Source organism: Neoarius graeffei, chromosome 1, assembly GCF_027579695.1.
Source record: "Neoarius graeffei isolate fNeoGra1 chromosome 1, fNeoGra1.pri, whole genome shotgun sequence".
Taxonomy (NCBI): Eukaryota; Metazoa; Chordata; class Actinopteri; order Siluriformes; family Ariidae; genus Neoarius; species Neoarius graeffei.
The window spans coordinates 101,576,702-101,592,350 of NC_083569.1; the positions used below are offsets into that span (position 1 = coordinate 101,576,702).

Genomic DNA, 15,649 nt, shown 5'->3' on the forward strand with positions numbered 1-15,649 from the left:
CTGCAAAAAGTAAAATCTAACCAAGATTAAATATCTTAAATCAAGACAAAATATGCTTGTTATTTGTCTGCCAAGATAATTCTCCTTTCCAGGCAGGTTTTGTGTAAGAGTATTTCACTTACTTTAAGCATTTTTTCCCTCAATTATCTTAATAAGGTATTATAACTTGTTACTGAGATTTTATTACTGGTTATGAGTAAGTTCTGTCTTAAAATGAGAATTACCATAATTTCATCGGTGTTATATTAACCATGACAAGTTTGTCAAAGTCAGAATTTCTTATTTCAAGCATCTTATCCTTTCTTTTAATCTCCTAACACAAAACAGATAATTAAATTAAATGAATTGTTGTATTGTCAATCTGGCAACAAATATAGGCGACAAAATGGATTGGTTTGTTGTTTTGATTTTGATTTATTTGGCGGTCTCAGTTGGTATAAACACTTACTTAAACAGAGCACACCAGTATGCCCAGATGAAATAGTCAAACTGTTGGTTGGGGGACAAAGTATCTAGCATGTTAAAAATGAGTAGTACAACTTTACTTGTTTTTAGTATAAATACACTAGTTTTAAGACATCTGTGGGGTTTCTAAAGCTAGATATATTTACTTGTTTTTTAAAAATCTTGCCAAGTCAAATTTTCTTGTTCTGTTGGCAGATAATTTTGCTTATTTTAAGTAAAATATTCCTAATTTTATTACTTTTTTTTCTTGTTTTTGTAAGCCGGGTTTTTGCAGTGTTGACCAAACATTTTTGTTTCCCATGAACAAGCTTCTGGCAGAATTCTGGTTGGATATTTCACGACTCTTCATGGTAGAATTGGTAGATTTCAATTAAAGTTTTTTTCTTGGCATGGACTCGACTTATAAGCACGGTCCATATATTTTCGATAGGATTGAAGTCAGGGCTTGTTTTCAGCTTAATGTTAGCCTACTTTATCCTCCACAACCAGCTCTGATATGTGTTTGGGTTCATTGTCCTGTTGTAACTTCCAATCATGTTCAAGTTTCCAATGGTTTGAGGTGATGCTGAAGAATTCTGAGGTAGTCCTTCTTCATTATTCCATCCACTTTGTGCAATGAACCAGTTCCACTGGCAGCAAAACAGCCCCAGGGCATGATGATCCTACCACCACCACCAGCTGGTACAGTGTCCCTGTGTACATGGTGGTCATTGTGGCCAAACAACTCAATCTTTGTCTCATCTGACCATACAGCTTTCCTCCAGAAGGCTTTTTCTTTGTCCATGTGGTCAGTTGCAAACTTTAGTTAAGCTTGAAGGTGTCAATTTTGGAGCAGGGGATTATTTCTTGGATAGCAGCCTCTTAGTCCATGGTGATATAAAACTCACTGAACTCTAGACAGTGATCCATCAGCTTCCAGTTCATGGCAGGGCTGTGCCATGGTGGTTCCCAGGTTGTTCCTGACCATCTGAACCAATTTCCTTTCAGCTGAGGGTGACAGTTTGGGTTTTCTTGAAGCAAAGTGGCTTGGCAAAGTGACTACACCTCACAATATAATAACATTCAAACATATAATTGTTTGAACTGATCTTGGGATCTGCAGTTGTTTAGAAATGGCTCCAAGAGACATTCCTGAGTTGTGTACACTGCAAAAAATGATATTTTAGCAAGTGAACATATCTTGAAAATAGTTGAAACAATCTAACATTTCCAATTAGAAGAATACAAGACACCAATTCTGAGATTATTAAACTTAGTTCGAGATTGCAACCAACTTATTCTAAGATGTCTTATCAAGTAAAAATATCTGTCCATGCAGCAAGATAATTTCACTAGTATTAAGTAATATTCTCCTCAAATTCAGTTTTCAATTTTTTGCAGTGTACATCTGCAATCCTGTTTCTCAGATCTGCACTGAGCTCCTTGGACTTTCCCATTTTACTGTGTGTTGGTCAATCCAATGAGCGCTGTAAACAAACCATTTTTATAAAGGCACAGAGAAGCTACCAGCTGTAGTCAATCATGATCACTAACAGGAAGTTAAGAGACCTCGACCTTGGCAAGATAAGAGACATTTTGGAAGTTTCAGCACCTCTGAATTAATAATCTAAGTGAGTTTTGACCCTGTATATATACTTTTGACCTTGTGTTGATTTCAGAAAACCCAAAGAAAATTGTGCACCGACTTCTAGGTTGTTTTTTTTTTTAAAGCTGTATGCTGTACAATCATTCTGCCACAGAAAAAGAACAGTTCAGAGAAATTACTGAAAGCCCAAATATTGCCATGACATTCATATCCAAGATGACATATCACCGTATGTAAACTTCTGACCACAACTTGAGTACTCTATATAGAATTCCCTAGCTAGTGAGTAGGGAGTAGTGAACGAGTGAGTGATTTCGGACACAGCCATAAACTAACGCTGGAACACAAGGAAGAGAAAAAACTGCTTATTATTCCATATTTACAACAAGAAAAGGAAAAGGAAATGAGATGAAAGCGGCAGATGGGACTATTAAATAAATCAAGGATCAAAGATGGTGAGTTTTTTTTGACACTTGGACTGAACAAGTGAACCAATCACAGGCTTGATTGTTAGCATATTTGTTTGCAGGATTCACCCAGCTGTTCCTTTTCCACCACAGGCGTTTTTTAACAAGGTGCGTTAGCTTGTTTTAAACATTTCACAACATTGAATGTAACTATAAACAGATAAAAATAAGATATGTTGGTTTTTTATTGAATAAAAAAATGCAGTTGTTGGCAAATTGCTGTGGTGTAAGAGGAATAAAACACTTTGTGACATTGGAGTGGTAACAGCAACACGCTTTGTGATTCCTACACCCTGTCGTTGATTATTTTCCAGTTAAAGCACACCCTCTATGGAACCAATTTTGTGCCAAAATGTTCATACAATACTTTTGAAATATCAAACAAAAATGACAAATCAAAATACAAAAAAACAAAAAAAGTCAATTTTTTTTAGACTGGCAAACAAATTATTCATGTAATCGTGCAAAATATCAGTCTATTACTCTTCAGAAACCTTTTATTTTTGTTCCGCGTCTTTCTCAGTTTTGTTTGACGTAATTTATTTTGGTTGCGATTCCAGCTTTCTCGTTTGTGCTCCTTGACTTTTTGCTTGCAGTTTTGGCACAAACTTCACGTGTGGGTGGGCTGTCCAGGAATGCATTCCCATTGGCTAACTTGTGTTTGACTGACAGCTACGCTCAGCCATTCCCTACTCGGATTCTGGCGGACTGTTTGACGAGTGACCGATCCATTGACGGTAAACAAGGATCGAGTGGACTTGAAGTCAAACAGTCCGCCAGAATCCGAGTAGGGAATGGCTGAGCGTAGCTGTCAGTCAAACACAAGTTAGCCAATGGGAATGCGTTCCTGGACAGCCCGCCCACACGTGAAGTTTGTGCCAAAACTGCAAGCAAAAAGTCAGGGAGCGCAAACGAGAAAGCTGGAATCGCAACCAAAATAAATTACGTCAAACAAAACTGAGAAAGACGCGGAACAAAAATAAAAGGTTTCTGAAGAGTAATAGACTGATATTTTGCACGATTACACGAATAATTTGTTTGCCAGTCTAAAAAATTTTACTTTTTTGATTTGTCGTTTTTGTTTGATATTTCAAAAGTATTGTATGAACATTTTGGCACAAAATTGATTCCATAACCCTCTGGTATTCACAATATTTGTCTGGATTCACAGATTTTCATGTCTTGTGTACACGGTGTGTGTATTGCACCATAGTCCTGGAAGAACGACATTTGGTTCTAATGTATACAAGCGAAATAGAGGAATAACAATAAAACCCCATTTGATTAAAATAGCTGTAGTTACAAAAAAAAAATCTGATTAAAATAGTTAGACCCTCTGCATGAAGGTGGTACAAGGGCCATCTGGTTGAGAAAGTGGCCCCTGGCCTTAGCGCTAAGCTTGTGGTCTGGCCTGAGCGCCCCGGCTCCCAGCCTCCAGATGGATCTCGTATCCTGTGGCCTGCTACGGCTGCAAACAACCTCCTTTTTGTTTGTGTAGAATTTTTTTTTTCTGCGGACTTAAACATTTCCAGCAAAAGCTAACAGGCATACCAAAAAAAAAAAACCCTTCAGTTGATGATTTTGGATGGCATGGAAGCAATTTACAAAAAAGTACTATCCTGCCTTATGGCCTTCATGGCATTTAGGCATGTTAGCCAGTTACTGTACATCTTTTTTTTTTTTTAACCAGCAGGAATAATGTTTAACTTTTGATTGAAATGCAGCATGCTTTAAAATATGATTGATGAGCTGGGGTTTTTTCGAAAGTTGCCTTCAAATGAAATGATGTTGGGCAACGAGATCCGAGGCTATATATGTGAGTGAACGGCATCATCTCTGATAAATGTGCTTTGACATGGCGCTACAGCGAGATGACATCATGCTGACACAGAGTTAATAACGAGAGTGACATGCGAACACTAAACGTATCCATTTCGTATGAGTCATCTTACGTTTATGACATAACAGAATTACTGAAGAAGAGATTAAAACGTGGATACGAAGCTAGTTTTTTAAATAAATGAATTAAATAATTAAAGGAGAACCGAAGGCAAATTTTTTTGATCAAAATTCTATTTATCTCATTTTATTAAATACAGGACTGCATTTTTGATCGCTGTTTTGTCGCTGCTATAGCAAGTTATGAGTGTTTGAAATACGCGATGTAATATATCAGTCCATATGTCAAAGTGATGGCCGTAAACGAGATTCGCTGAGACCTGTGCGAGACATCGTAGGATGGAAGTAAAACGTACAGCGGAAATCAAAGTGACCAACCCTGTGTCTGAAATCGCTCACTCGTTCATTACTCCCTACTCCTTATATAGGGAATTACTAGATAGAGGACTATATAGCGAGCTCATTGGTAAAATGAATAAAAGCTTTCGGACACTAGTCCGTCGCGCTGGTATTTACGTCAATACTGTCGCACAATTAAAACGTGCCAGATCAGTCGGCTGGTGGGTTTCAAAATAATAAACACATGCGTGTGTTTTTGTGATAAATCCATATTATACTGAGCGCATTTCCTACATTAATCAATACAAAGTACCTGCAGCTTTCAGTTCTTTTAAATCAAGGCTGAATCCTTTCTTTCTTCTTCGCCGCTGCCTTTTATTAAATCACATTTCAGACTTTTAATTTGATTTCTTTCAGCGCGACCGCAATGCATGATGGGATATATTGCTTTGGTTAGTGAGCATCGTTGTACACTACTTTTCGTGATGCATTGTGGGATACTTTGAGTGCACTATATAGGGTGTAAATAATCCTCACTAAGGTTTCGGACAGCACTACAAAATGGCGTCCCTACTATATAGTGCCCTATATAGTGAGTAGGGAGCGATTTTGGACACAGGGGTTGTCAAAAGACGCGCGCCCTCTTTCAAATGCTGATGTAATCAAGCCAGAAGTTTTGTTTGTTTTGGTAGCAATCAGGAAAATTTTTAAAAAGTAGGCAGTAATCGTCATTTAAACTTGTTTTTGTGCAATATTTCGTTTGGAAAACAGTTTTCAAAATGGCGGCACTGACACTTCACGTTTCGAAGTCTCGTGAAGATCGCGCGGATAAGCGACGCCTGCCGTGGACCAAAGGAACTAAATTCAACACGGCTAAAAACCAAATAGGCCGAAAAATATAATATTTAATTGCAATTAGTTGCCAATATGAGTCACAATATAAGGTTACTAAAACCGAAAACGTAACTGAATAGCACGTTAATTAAGAAATAAAGCAAGTTTAAAAATGACTTCAGTTCCCCTTTAACAGTTATTCCACGAAATCGGGTCGTACATGAGCTGATGGTTGGCATAACCCTTGTACGATGAGATTGAGTGGAATAACTGTTTTATTCTATCCACATTCACTGGATTTTGAGAAACGGAGCATTTTTATTGTTATTTTTTGCAAATTCGAGAAATAAAACCTTTATACAAAACGTCTGACAAAATCATTTCCGCTTAGAATCTAAACTTGCTTTCGAGGAGAGTTTTTATTTCGTCCTCGGTTGGTTCAGCAACGCGTGCCGCCATTTTGTTTTTCTCTACTCACGGTATATGAGCTGATATCCTAGTAGTAGAGTAGCTAATCAGAGTGCGCGATTGCTCATATCCAGTGAATGTGGATAGAATAAAAGCCAATATTTAGTTATAGTAAAGTAAATCGAAATCGCCGTTAATGTACAGTACAATAAACACTGAAGCATGAATACCAGTTTATCTCAAGGCACCATGTAGGCACTTATTCACACCTAGGGACAATTTAGCATAGCGGATCCTGTTCCAAGAATGTTTTCAGAAGTGGGAGGAAACCAGAGAACCCTGAGGAAACCCAGAGATATGTGAAGAACTAGCAAAACTCCAAACAGCAGTAACCCAAGCCCAAGGAGATGCAAGACCTACTGTAAACACTACTGTAGAAAGATCTTGATGTCAAAAATGTGATCCTTTTCATACATCTTAAAAAAAAAATCCTCTCGAGCCTCACCTGGACTCGGGGTACTTGGTGAGTGTGGCGAGGCTGCTGGTGTACATGTGGCCGCCCACGTCGATGTGCACAGGTGCGTTGGACTTGGTGAGCTGCGCTGGCGTCGGGATGCCCTGATTACTGAGAGGAGACGCTGGAGATCTGGTGATCATCGGCCTGGACATGCTGGAGCGATTATCCTTTTGAACAAAAGGAAAACAAATTAGTGAAAGAAAGTCCAGTTGGTGCTGTGTTAACAAGCCAAACTTTCCTCAGCAACGGTGATAACTTTGCCGGGACACTGATGGATTTGTTTCAGTCGTGAACTGAAAGTGAGTACAGATTTTCTTTCATGATAACCGGCATGATATTTAAGGAATGGACGCAACTTTCCGTTCCAATTATCTCATTCGTGTTTGGTGTCGTTTGTAGTATTTTTTTTTTTCTGACATTGAAACAAGTAAGCACGCAATGAAAACAAGTAGGAACATCAAGCAACATCTGGACTGTACATTTCTGCCTCAAGCCGCATTCTTGCAGTTAAACGCTGGAACAATACGGAGGTGGCCATCTTGGACAACCAGAATCATTGCTGTATATTATACACTCACCAGCCACGCTATTAGGAACACCCATACATCCACCTGCTGTTTGATGTAGTTTTTTAATCAGCCGATCGCTTGATGCATAAGAGTCATTCTATAATTAGGGGTACATCTCAAGTCCATGTGCTGTATTTGTCAATTTCACTAACTATTAACTTCAGCCAATGATCTTTTGTACATTAGCACACATTTCTCTTTTATATAATACAAAAAGTCAACAAATTACATCATTTTACTCTGCAAAAATGCATATATAATACTGGAATTTGGTGTTTTTATGCTGTCCGATTTTCCAAATGTCAGGTTTGGTCTTCATATTTACATTTTGAAAAAAAGGTTTTTGTTTAAAATTTTTACAAATATTTATTCATGGTAATTATTATAATATGGCAAAAGTGTTTAAAAGCCTAAACTGCTTTATATTATAAATTAAATGAAGAATTTTGTGTGCGTCCGAGAAACTTACGTCAACTGTGTTACCCACTGAAACCCCCCCATAAATCAGCAAATGGTTTGGTCCTAAGTCATGTGACCAACATCATGTGATGTCATATCCTCTTTGGTGGGAAATTTGAAGACCGTGTGGTAAGTTTTGAGTTCACCTCTTCAATATTTTCATCAATACTGTTGTATAGTCCTAGAGAGGGTTAATTGTCTGTCAACTGTGTTGTCAACATATTCATATAAACCTGATTTAGAAATTGTATTTACAAAGTATACAGCTAAAGATAATAAAAATATGAATTGATTAAGGTCTTGTAGTGAAAGCTCTGAGGTCTGCAGTTAGCACAACACTCTAAAAATGGCCGAAATGTCAACTGCGTTACCGTCAACTGTGTTACCCATCAGCTATGACACAGTTGAGGAGGAGTATGTTTTTGTCACTTAATCTTCATATTGACAGACAAACAAACAGAATGATTTAATATGTTCAATTTGTTAAATAAGCTACGTTTCTCTGAAATTGTGTCTAAATGTTGTTTTAACAGTTCACCTGAATTCATCAGCTTATTTGTAGTTAAATTTAAAACAATAAAAAGCTCTTTTTATCCTAAAAAGTGTCCTCTTGTTCTTCTGCCCTGTCAACTGTGTTACTCCCGTCAATTGTGTTACATTGCCTGTCAACTGTGTTGCAAGTGTTTTTTGTGCTATAAATCTCTTATGTGTTTGATGAACTGTAAAATAAAAGATTGGGGATTATCTCTGGATAGGGAAGTCTTGTATAAGGAGGGAGAACAACTCTAAATTCGACGTAACAAGGATTTATGTTGAAAAAAGGGTCATTCTGCATCACAGTGAACCATAAAATCCTATTTATGAAGCTCAAAATTCATATTTTCCAGAACAGTTGTACAGATTAATTAAAAACATCTTGTTAATGGACTTAAGCACTTTCAAACAAATGTGTTTTCAAATGTGTAGTATTTTTATATATGTTTAAGATGACATAACATTTGTCCGTAACACGGTTGACAAAATAAACAATCAAATGTTCATTTTCATTAAAATATTTTAAAAGTAATTTAAGATTAAGCTTGGCAATTAATTTGTTTAGGAACTTGAGGGTATATACCATGGAAACATATAGGTTATTTATTGAAAAAGAATACTGATATTTTGAGATTTTGCTTTACATGAAATGTACCCCTAATTATAGAATGACTCATAAAATCATACAGATACAAATCAAGAGCTTGAGTTAATTTTTCACTCATATCAAACATCAGAACGGGAAAAATTGTGATCTCAAAGTGTGATTTTCTTTCACTGTGGCATGGGTGTTGGTTTGAGCCAGATGGACTGGTCTGAGTATTTCAGAAACTGCTGCGGTTTCTCCTGGGGTTTTCACACACAACAGTCTCTCTAACACAGAATGGTGCAAAAAACAAAAAACATCGTGTGAGCAATGACAGTTCTGTGGGTGGAAACAAACGCCTTGTTGATAAGAGAGGTCAGAGGAAAATGGACAGACTGGTTCGAGCTTTTTGGCCAGGAAGGATATAGTAACTCATAGCAACTCTTTACAACCGTGGTGAGCAGAAAAGCATCTCAGCATGCAACAGAAAACAGAAGAACACATTGGGTTCCAGTCCTGCAGCCAAGAACAGGGATCTTAGAATCAAGAACAAGTTCCTATTAAAGTGGCCAGTGAGTGTGGAGAACAATACAGTTTAAATCAATTTGATTCAGAAAGTCATGTTTTCTTTATAAACAGGATTATGGAACTTAATGCAGGATTAATGTTTAGATAAATAGATGGAGTAAAGGAAATTGGGGCTGATGTTATAGGAAATGAATCAACGGCCCAACATGACGCAAAGTTACTATTCCCACTGCAAAGTGGATAATTTTCCCTGTGATGTATTGGGACGCCATTCGGCTGTTTTTGTTTTGATTGTTTACGTGCGAATCAGTTTGTTATGGCAAGGATCAGCCTGTTGTTCATGAGCGCATATGTAGAACATACCAGAATAATTTGGATTGTTCGGGATATTACAGCGGATTGCTGGCTACGCTGAATTGTGTATGATGTAATGCCGGTCTTTCGAGTTCCGTCTGGAAAGTACGGCGGACTATATAAACACAGCGAAATGCAGAAAAGAAGACAACCGAGTTGATGTCTGGGGAGGTTCGAGCTTTTGCGTTTCAAGGTCGAGGGGAGGAGCTGGATGTCATCTTGCTTATAGTTCCGCGTTGGTGGGTTTGAAAATTCAAAAGTCATCCCACAGCTTTGTTACATCTGCGGACTCGAAACCTGTTGTCAACAAACTGCTTCAAGGAGATACGCAGAACCATTATTTTTAAATACATTTCTGAGTGGATAGTATCGCCACCCTTGACTCTTGTATGCTGCATAAATGGGAATAAAAACAATATATTTTCGAGAGTTAAAATCGACCGCAAAGTTGGCGTTCGAGCTGCCCTGCTGAGCCAGCCAGCCCTGAGCGCGTGATGTCACAGCGTTAACCGGTTTTAAGGCCGAGGCCTTTGACAGCTATAGACCAAAGTCATATAAATAAGAGTGTACGGTGAAAGTAAGAAATCCCGTTACCGACTTGCTCAACTAAGACTGATTTAACTTCATTGACACTCATTAAAACAGGATGGGTGTTATAATTTATGCAACATACATGTACATGCATGCATTTTCACTGATAAAATGTAAAAGGCTAATTAAATAATCAGATGAACTGAGACAATCACATTCAGAAGCAAATTAAATAATCCTATACCGCTAACTTAAACACACAATACAAGTTACATGTATTAATCTAAATGCAGGTAAACAATGAGTTTTGTTTTGTATCCATGTGAGAGTTGCATCTTACCCGTCTGTGTTCTCACTTCTTGAAAGCCGATCTTGTGGCCGATTGTTTTGAAACAATTTGACTTTCAGTTCTTCGTTCATTCGCTTCTTCCATGAAAGGATGAGATATTGCTGCTGAGGCGAGCATATTCAGCGGAGAAATCAGACGGCTGCTTCACTCATTCTCCATTTTCTCCATACTGTGTACTCCACCATTACTGCTCGGCTCAGGCAATTACTAATACCCAGGACGTCACTGGTTTTAGCAACAACCGCGGGGAGGTCACTGCCCGAGCGATAATATGTCCCGTCCTGTCCCAGGTTTTAGTAACAACCCTCGGCTCACATTCCAGGAGAACTGGTGCAACTAAACTTACTTTCCTTTTCTTGTAGTTTTCTTTAATTGTTGGTACTGCACCCTCTTTCAATACGGGCTTATAGCCAACGCTCCTCAACAGATCAGAGGTTTTGTACGAGTCTTCAGTAAAATGTGCAGAGCAGAGGAGAGACCACTTCATAGGTGCCCAGTGTGCCCGTGAACTTCTCGCAAAACGCGTCCAAATCTTTGCAGTTTGAACATTCTTGGGCCATGAATGCAACGTAAATCCACCTTCTGTCGTGTTGCTGCACCCGCCAGCAACACATCTACGTGGCATGGCGATAAATTAGCTCAAAATGGAGGATCGGAGTTGCAGTCAGCTCTGTGTTTTAGTATAGCGGAAATGGCGATGAGACCGATAGACTTCCTGCTGTGACGTTACGGACGTCAAGGTCGTTCACTCAGACCGCTACCTATACGAATCACTTTAATCGTAAAAATTACTATATTAGATTTATTGTTAACGCTTAAAACTATTCTTGTGCCATTCTTGAGGTCTCAAGGCATTTATAAACAAAAAGTGAGGCCATGGTTCTGCGTATCTCCTTTAAGGGATTATTGTGGCAAGGCTTTCCGACAGACGAACCGCTCGGACTCGGAGTTTGGCAACATATCATGGATAATTTTTAAGATTCTTCATGTCAGGATATTTCATGGACTCTGAACACAGGCCAGTGTATTGTTTGTAACACTGTTGTCTTTGGTGTGATATTTTCCTTTATTATTATTATTATTATTTTATTTTTTAATGGCAACTTTACTTTTATTTAATAAATCCACAGGCTGTATTCCAGTCTTTTCTGTTGCATGTATGCGAGCCAAAATATGTAACACACCATAACAATTTTGCCAATGCTGGCAAATTATATTGAATAAAAAATGACATGTTGTATTTTTATCCTTTACAGTTACCTTTAATGTTCTGGAACATTCCATCTGTTACTTCCTGTTCTCACTGATGCTATAGCAGCTATTTAACAGTTATTCCATGAAATCGAGTCGTACATGAGCTGATAGCCGAAGAGGCGCGTAGCATAGGGTGACCAGATTTCCCGGGTCTAAAACCGGGACACTTTGCGCCTGACCATGACATACATGTCAACCTATATGGAATGTCCGTATTTTATACGGATTTGATTCAATAAACGTAGTATACGGGCGTATAAATAAAGTTATACAGATTCTTTAAAAAAAACTTCAATATTTATTTAGAGCTATAATTAATTCCCACGATGATAAACGTACTGTACACCACAGACAGCCAGTAAAGAGTCTTATGAAATCGCGCGTTATCTTGTGGTAGCGAGACTTCGTTCCACTTTTGATCATGCGCACACCGCATTGCGAGAATCCCGCCAACCGTGAAGTCATAGACATATAAACATAGACGCCGCCTTCTGCGTAGAATCATACGTCATCCTCGCCGCCATACTGGATGTGGCAAAGTGGAGATTCTTCAGCCGTCTCTGGTATAGCGTCTAGACAGTAGCTGAGAATAAAGATGCCTCATTCATGTGCTGCGTTTAACTGTACCAACAGGTTTACCGTCCAAACGAGATCACATGGGATTACCTTTCACAGGTGAGACTGGAAAAATACTTTGTATTCATTCTGAAGGTTTATTGTTATTAATATTGAATAAAAAGTAACTGGGATATATCATTGCTAATTATCATTCAAATTTTAGGTACATTATTTTAATTTGCATCTTATAAGGATTTTATAAGGGAAATACAGATTTTGGAGGTTGGTTATACAGGTTTGATTGACCAAAGGTTGACATGTATGCCGTGATACTCGTGCACGCACACGCGTTTTGATGTAAACATGCGCCGGCTCAAACCATGGCTCAGACAGGTGCTTTTATCATTTTGTAGAAGCTCACTTTTATCAACATTTCAGAGAATAATCAAGTATTTTCTTGTTATCTACTTGTACTTCTATCACAATTCAGTTAAAGTAAGAAAATCAGACAACAGATGTGATGATAGGGAATAGGCCAATAGCCTAAATTTCAACTGATTTATTTCACCTTTGTGAAAACGCCAAGAAAATGCATTGCTTGCATATAAACATCAACATTTTATGCGATGAACTTTTTTTTAAACAATAGGCTATGCACTGTAACAGGAATGAGTGCATGAGCCTAATCGTTGTCACCTCCGAACCTTTACCCAAAATGCCTCTGTTTAATCTTAACCAGTGTCGGCTATTAACTATTTTGAAAATGTGAACCCTGAGTTGACAACAGCATCAAACAAGTCAAGACAATCTGTGATACAGATGAAACAGATGAAAGGCAACAAAAAATGTTTCAGAAACACAGCCACCCAACCCACCCACCCTAAAGAAGATGACATTTTATTGCATATATTTACATGATGAGTGAATTTGCTCCAGTAGCGCTTTATTGCCCGAGAGCCTGCTGGGAAACTGCGAGCAAGTATCGTCGAAATTGGCCCGGGTAATGAGCAAGGCTTTGAGAGGAGGCACGGTCATGCGATTCCTCTCGTCAGTCCAGGTGTTGCTCATGAGTGACATTATTCGCTCAACTGGAGCATTGGTGCCAGGTAGGCACATGGCAAACTGGCAAAGCTGGCTGATATTGCTGTAAGGAATCTCCCTACTCTTGAAGTGCGTGAACATCCGTTCGGCATTGCCACTAACAAAAAAAAACGTTATAACATGGCCTCTATATTGCAACATTGTACAAATAGATACATTGTAAGGTTGACTGCGCACACACGCTCATTGATGCTGAATTGCTAGAAGCTTTACTGACATCTCGTTGGCTATATATGATCGCTGTAACCAGGACAGTTTGCTAGTGTTTGGTGTAAACCGGGACATTTCAGCGTCCCGACAGACCTTTGTCGGGACTGGGGACACGCAACTCAAAATCGGGACTGTCCGGGACGTCTGGTCACGCTAGCGTAGCACCAAGTTAGCTGTAAGCCATGTACGATGAGATTGAGTGGAATAACTGTTTTATTCTCTCCACATTCACTGGATTTCGAGAAACAAGAGCATTTTTATTTCAATTTTTTGCAAGAAACTTTACACAAACCAGGCGGCACGGTGGTGTAGTGGTTAGCACTGTCGCCTCACAGCAAGAAGGTTCTGGGTTCGAGCCCCGTGGCCGGCGAGGGCCTTTCTGTGTGGCGTTTGCATGTTCTCCCCGTGTCCGCGTGGGTTTCCTCCGGGTGCTCCGGTTTCCCCCACAGTCCAAAGACATGCAGGTTAGGTTAACTGGTGACTCTAAATTGAGCGTAGGTGTGAATGTGAGTGTGAATGGTTGTCTGTGTCTATGTGTCGGCCCTGTGATGACCTGGCGACTTGTCCAGGGTGTACCCCGCCTCTCGCCCGTAGTCAGCTGGGATAGGCTCCAGCTTGCCTGCGACCCTGTAGAACAGGATAAAGCGGCTAGAGATAATGAGATGAGATGAGACTTTACACAAACCATCCGACAAAATTTCTGCTTAAGAATGTAAACAAGCTGGTGAAACGACAGGAGCAATTTGTGAAAAATGTGACAATAATAATAATAATTCTTGAAAAATAAAAAAGATACATTCTTACCATCAAATACTTTCATTCCATATTTTGTTGCTTTTTTTGTATTTTTTGGGGTTTTGTTTATGAGTAGAGTTTTTATTTTGTCCTCAGTTGGTTCAGCAACGCAACACACTCTGCCATTTTTTTTTTCTACTCACGGTATATGAGCTGATATCCGAGTAGTAGACAGGCTTGTAGTACTCAAGTCTATGACTCGGACTCAAATCCGATTCGTGCCCTAATTTTAAGGACTCGTGACTTGACTTGGACTTGAGCACTGATGACTCGGACTCGTGCATTAACTGCATTCGAACTCGTAAATTGGAGACGAGGACTGACATTTTTTCTTTATTTTCTGTAACATGTCATAATAATTTGGCATAAGATATTTATATCTACATTAATTTTTGTACTAATTTCATGCAAGAGTGTCACACCTGTGTGCCCTGGCGCATGCATCAGATACTGTAGACTCTCGGGCGCATCCGGACAGCACATGCACCAAGCGGACTCTCACACATGCCATAAATGACTCACACCTGCACAGGATTAAGGCACAATCAGCACGCCGATATAAAAACTGTGAAAACACACTTACTTTGCGAAGTATTGAGTTGTGTTCCTGACATGTTACCGAGCCTTATTTCCTTGTTTGGTTTCCTGATCCCTGATTTCCTGTTTCTCGTCTTTGATTCTGCCGAGTCTACGATAGCCTGTTTGTTCCTCGCTCGACCTATTGCCTGTTTCACTGTTTTACAATTTTGCCTGCCGTTCTGGATTGTTTACCGTCTTCACTTGTATTAATAAACACACCTTCTGCACTTACATCCATCTCCCAACCATCTCTGACAGAATACTTCGCACTCCCTGATAAAGAGAAGCACATTCACCTGTTCATACGTCATGTTCAGGAACAAGCTAATGTTAATGGCGCTGAAACAGCCACTATCACATGGTGCAGTTGGAGTCTTGGACTCGACTCGGATCAATAGTGGACTCGACTCGGACTTGACTCTAGTGCTGCCACTAACGACTAAATTTCTCCAGACTAATCTTTCGACTAATTTTTCGATTAGTCGACTAATCATAACGACTAATTTCCAAAAAAATCAAGCGATTGCTATTTCATTTGAGTTCTTTTTATTTTGAATGTAACTCGATAAACCCTCTGTCTCGAGTCTGGTGCCGTCTCGAAAGCGTTACACCATTTAAATTACTATAAACGCGCGTGCATACTAGCGTTGTTCAACTAAAACATTACCAAAGAGTCGAGGGGGCCTGCTTAACATCCAAAGACAGTCGGTCATCGTACTTCATAAGAT

The 15,649-nt window shown here is 39.1% G+C and overlaps 1 protein-coding gene across 1 annotated transcript in view; it reads right to left on the reverse strand.

Annotated features, from left to right (window-relative positions):
• LOC132889372 (BTB/POZ domain-containing protein KCTD1) overlaps window positions 1–15,649 on the reverse strand; it is a 67,402-nt gene that overhangs the window by 18,691 nt on the left and 33,062 nt on the right. Inside the window, exon 2 of the mRNA XM_060925782.1 lies at window positions 6,503–6,681. Within this exon, the coding sequence (XP_060781765.1) occupies window positions 6,503–6,681 (179 nt within the window). The remainder of the gene's footprint in view (window positions 1–6,502; window positions 6,682–15,649) is intronic.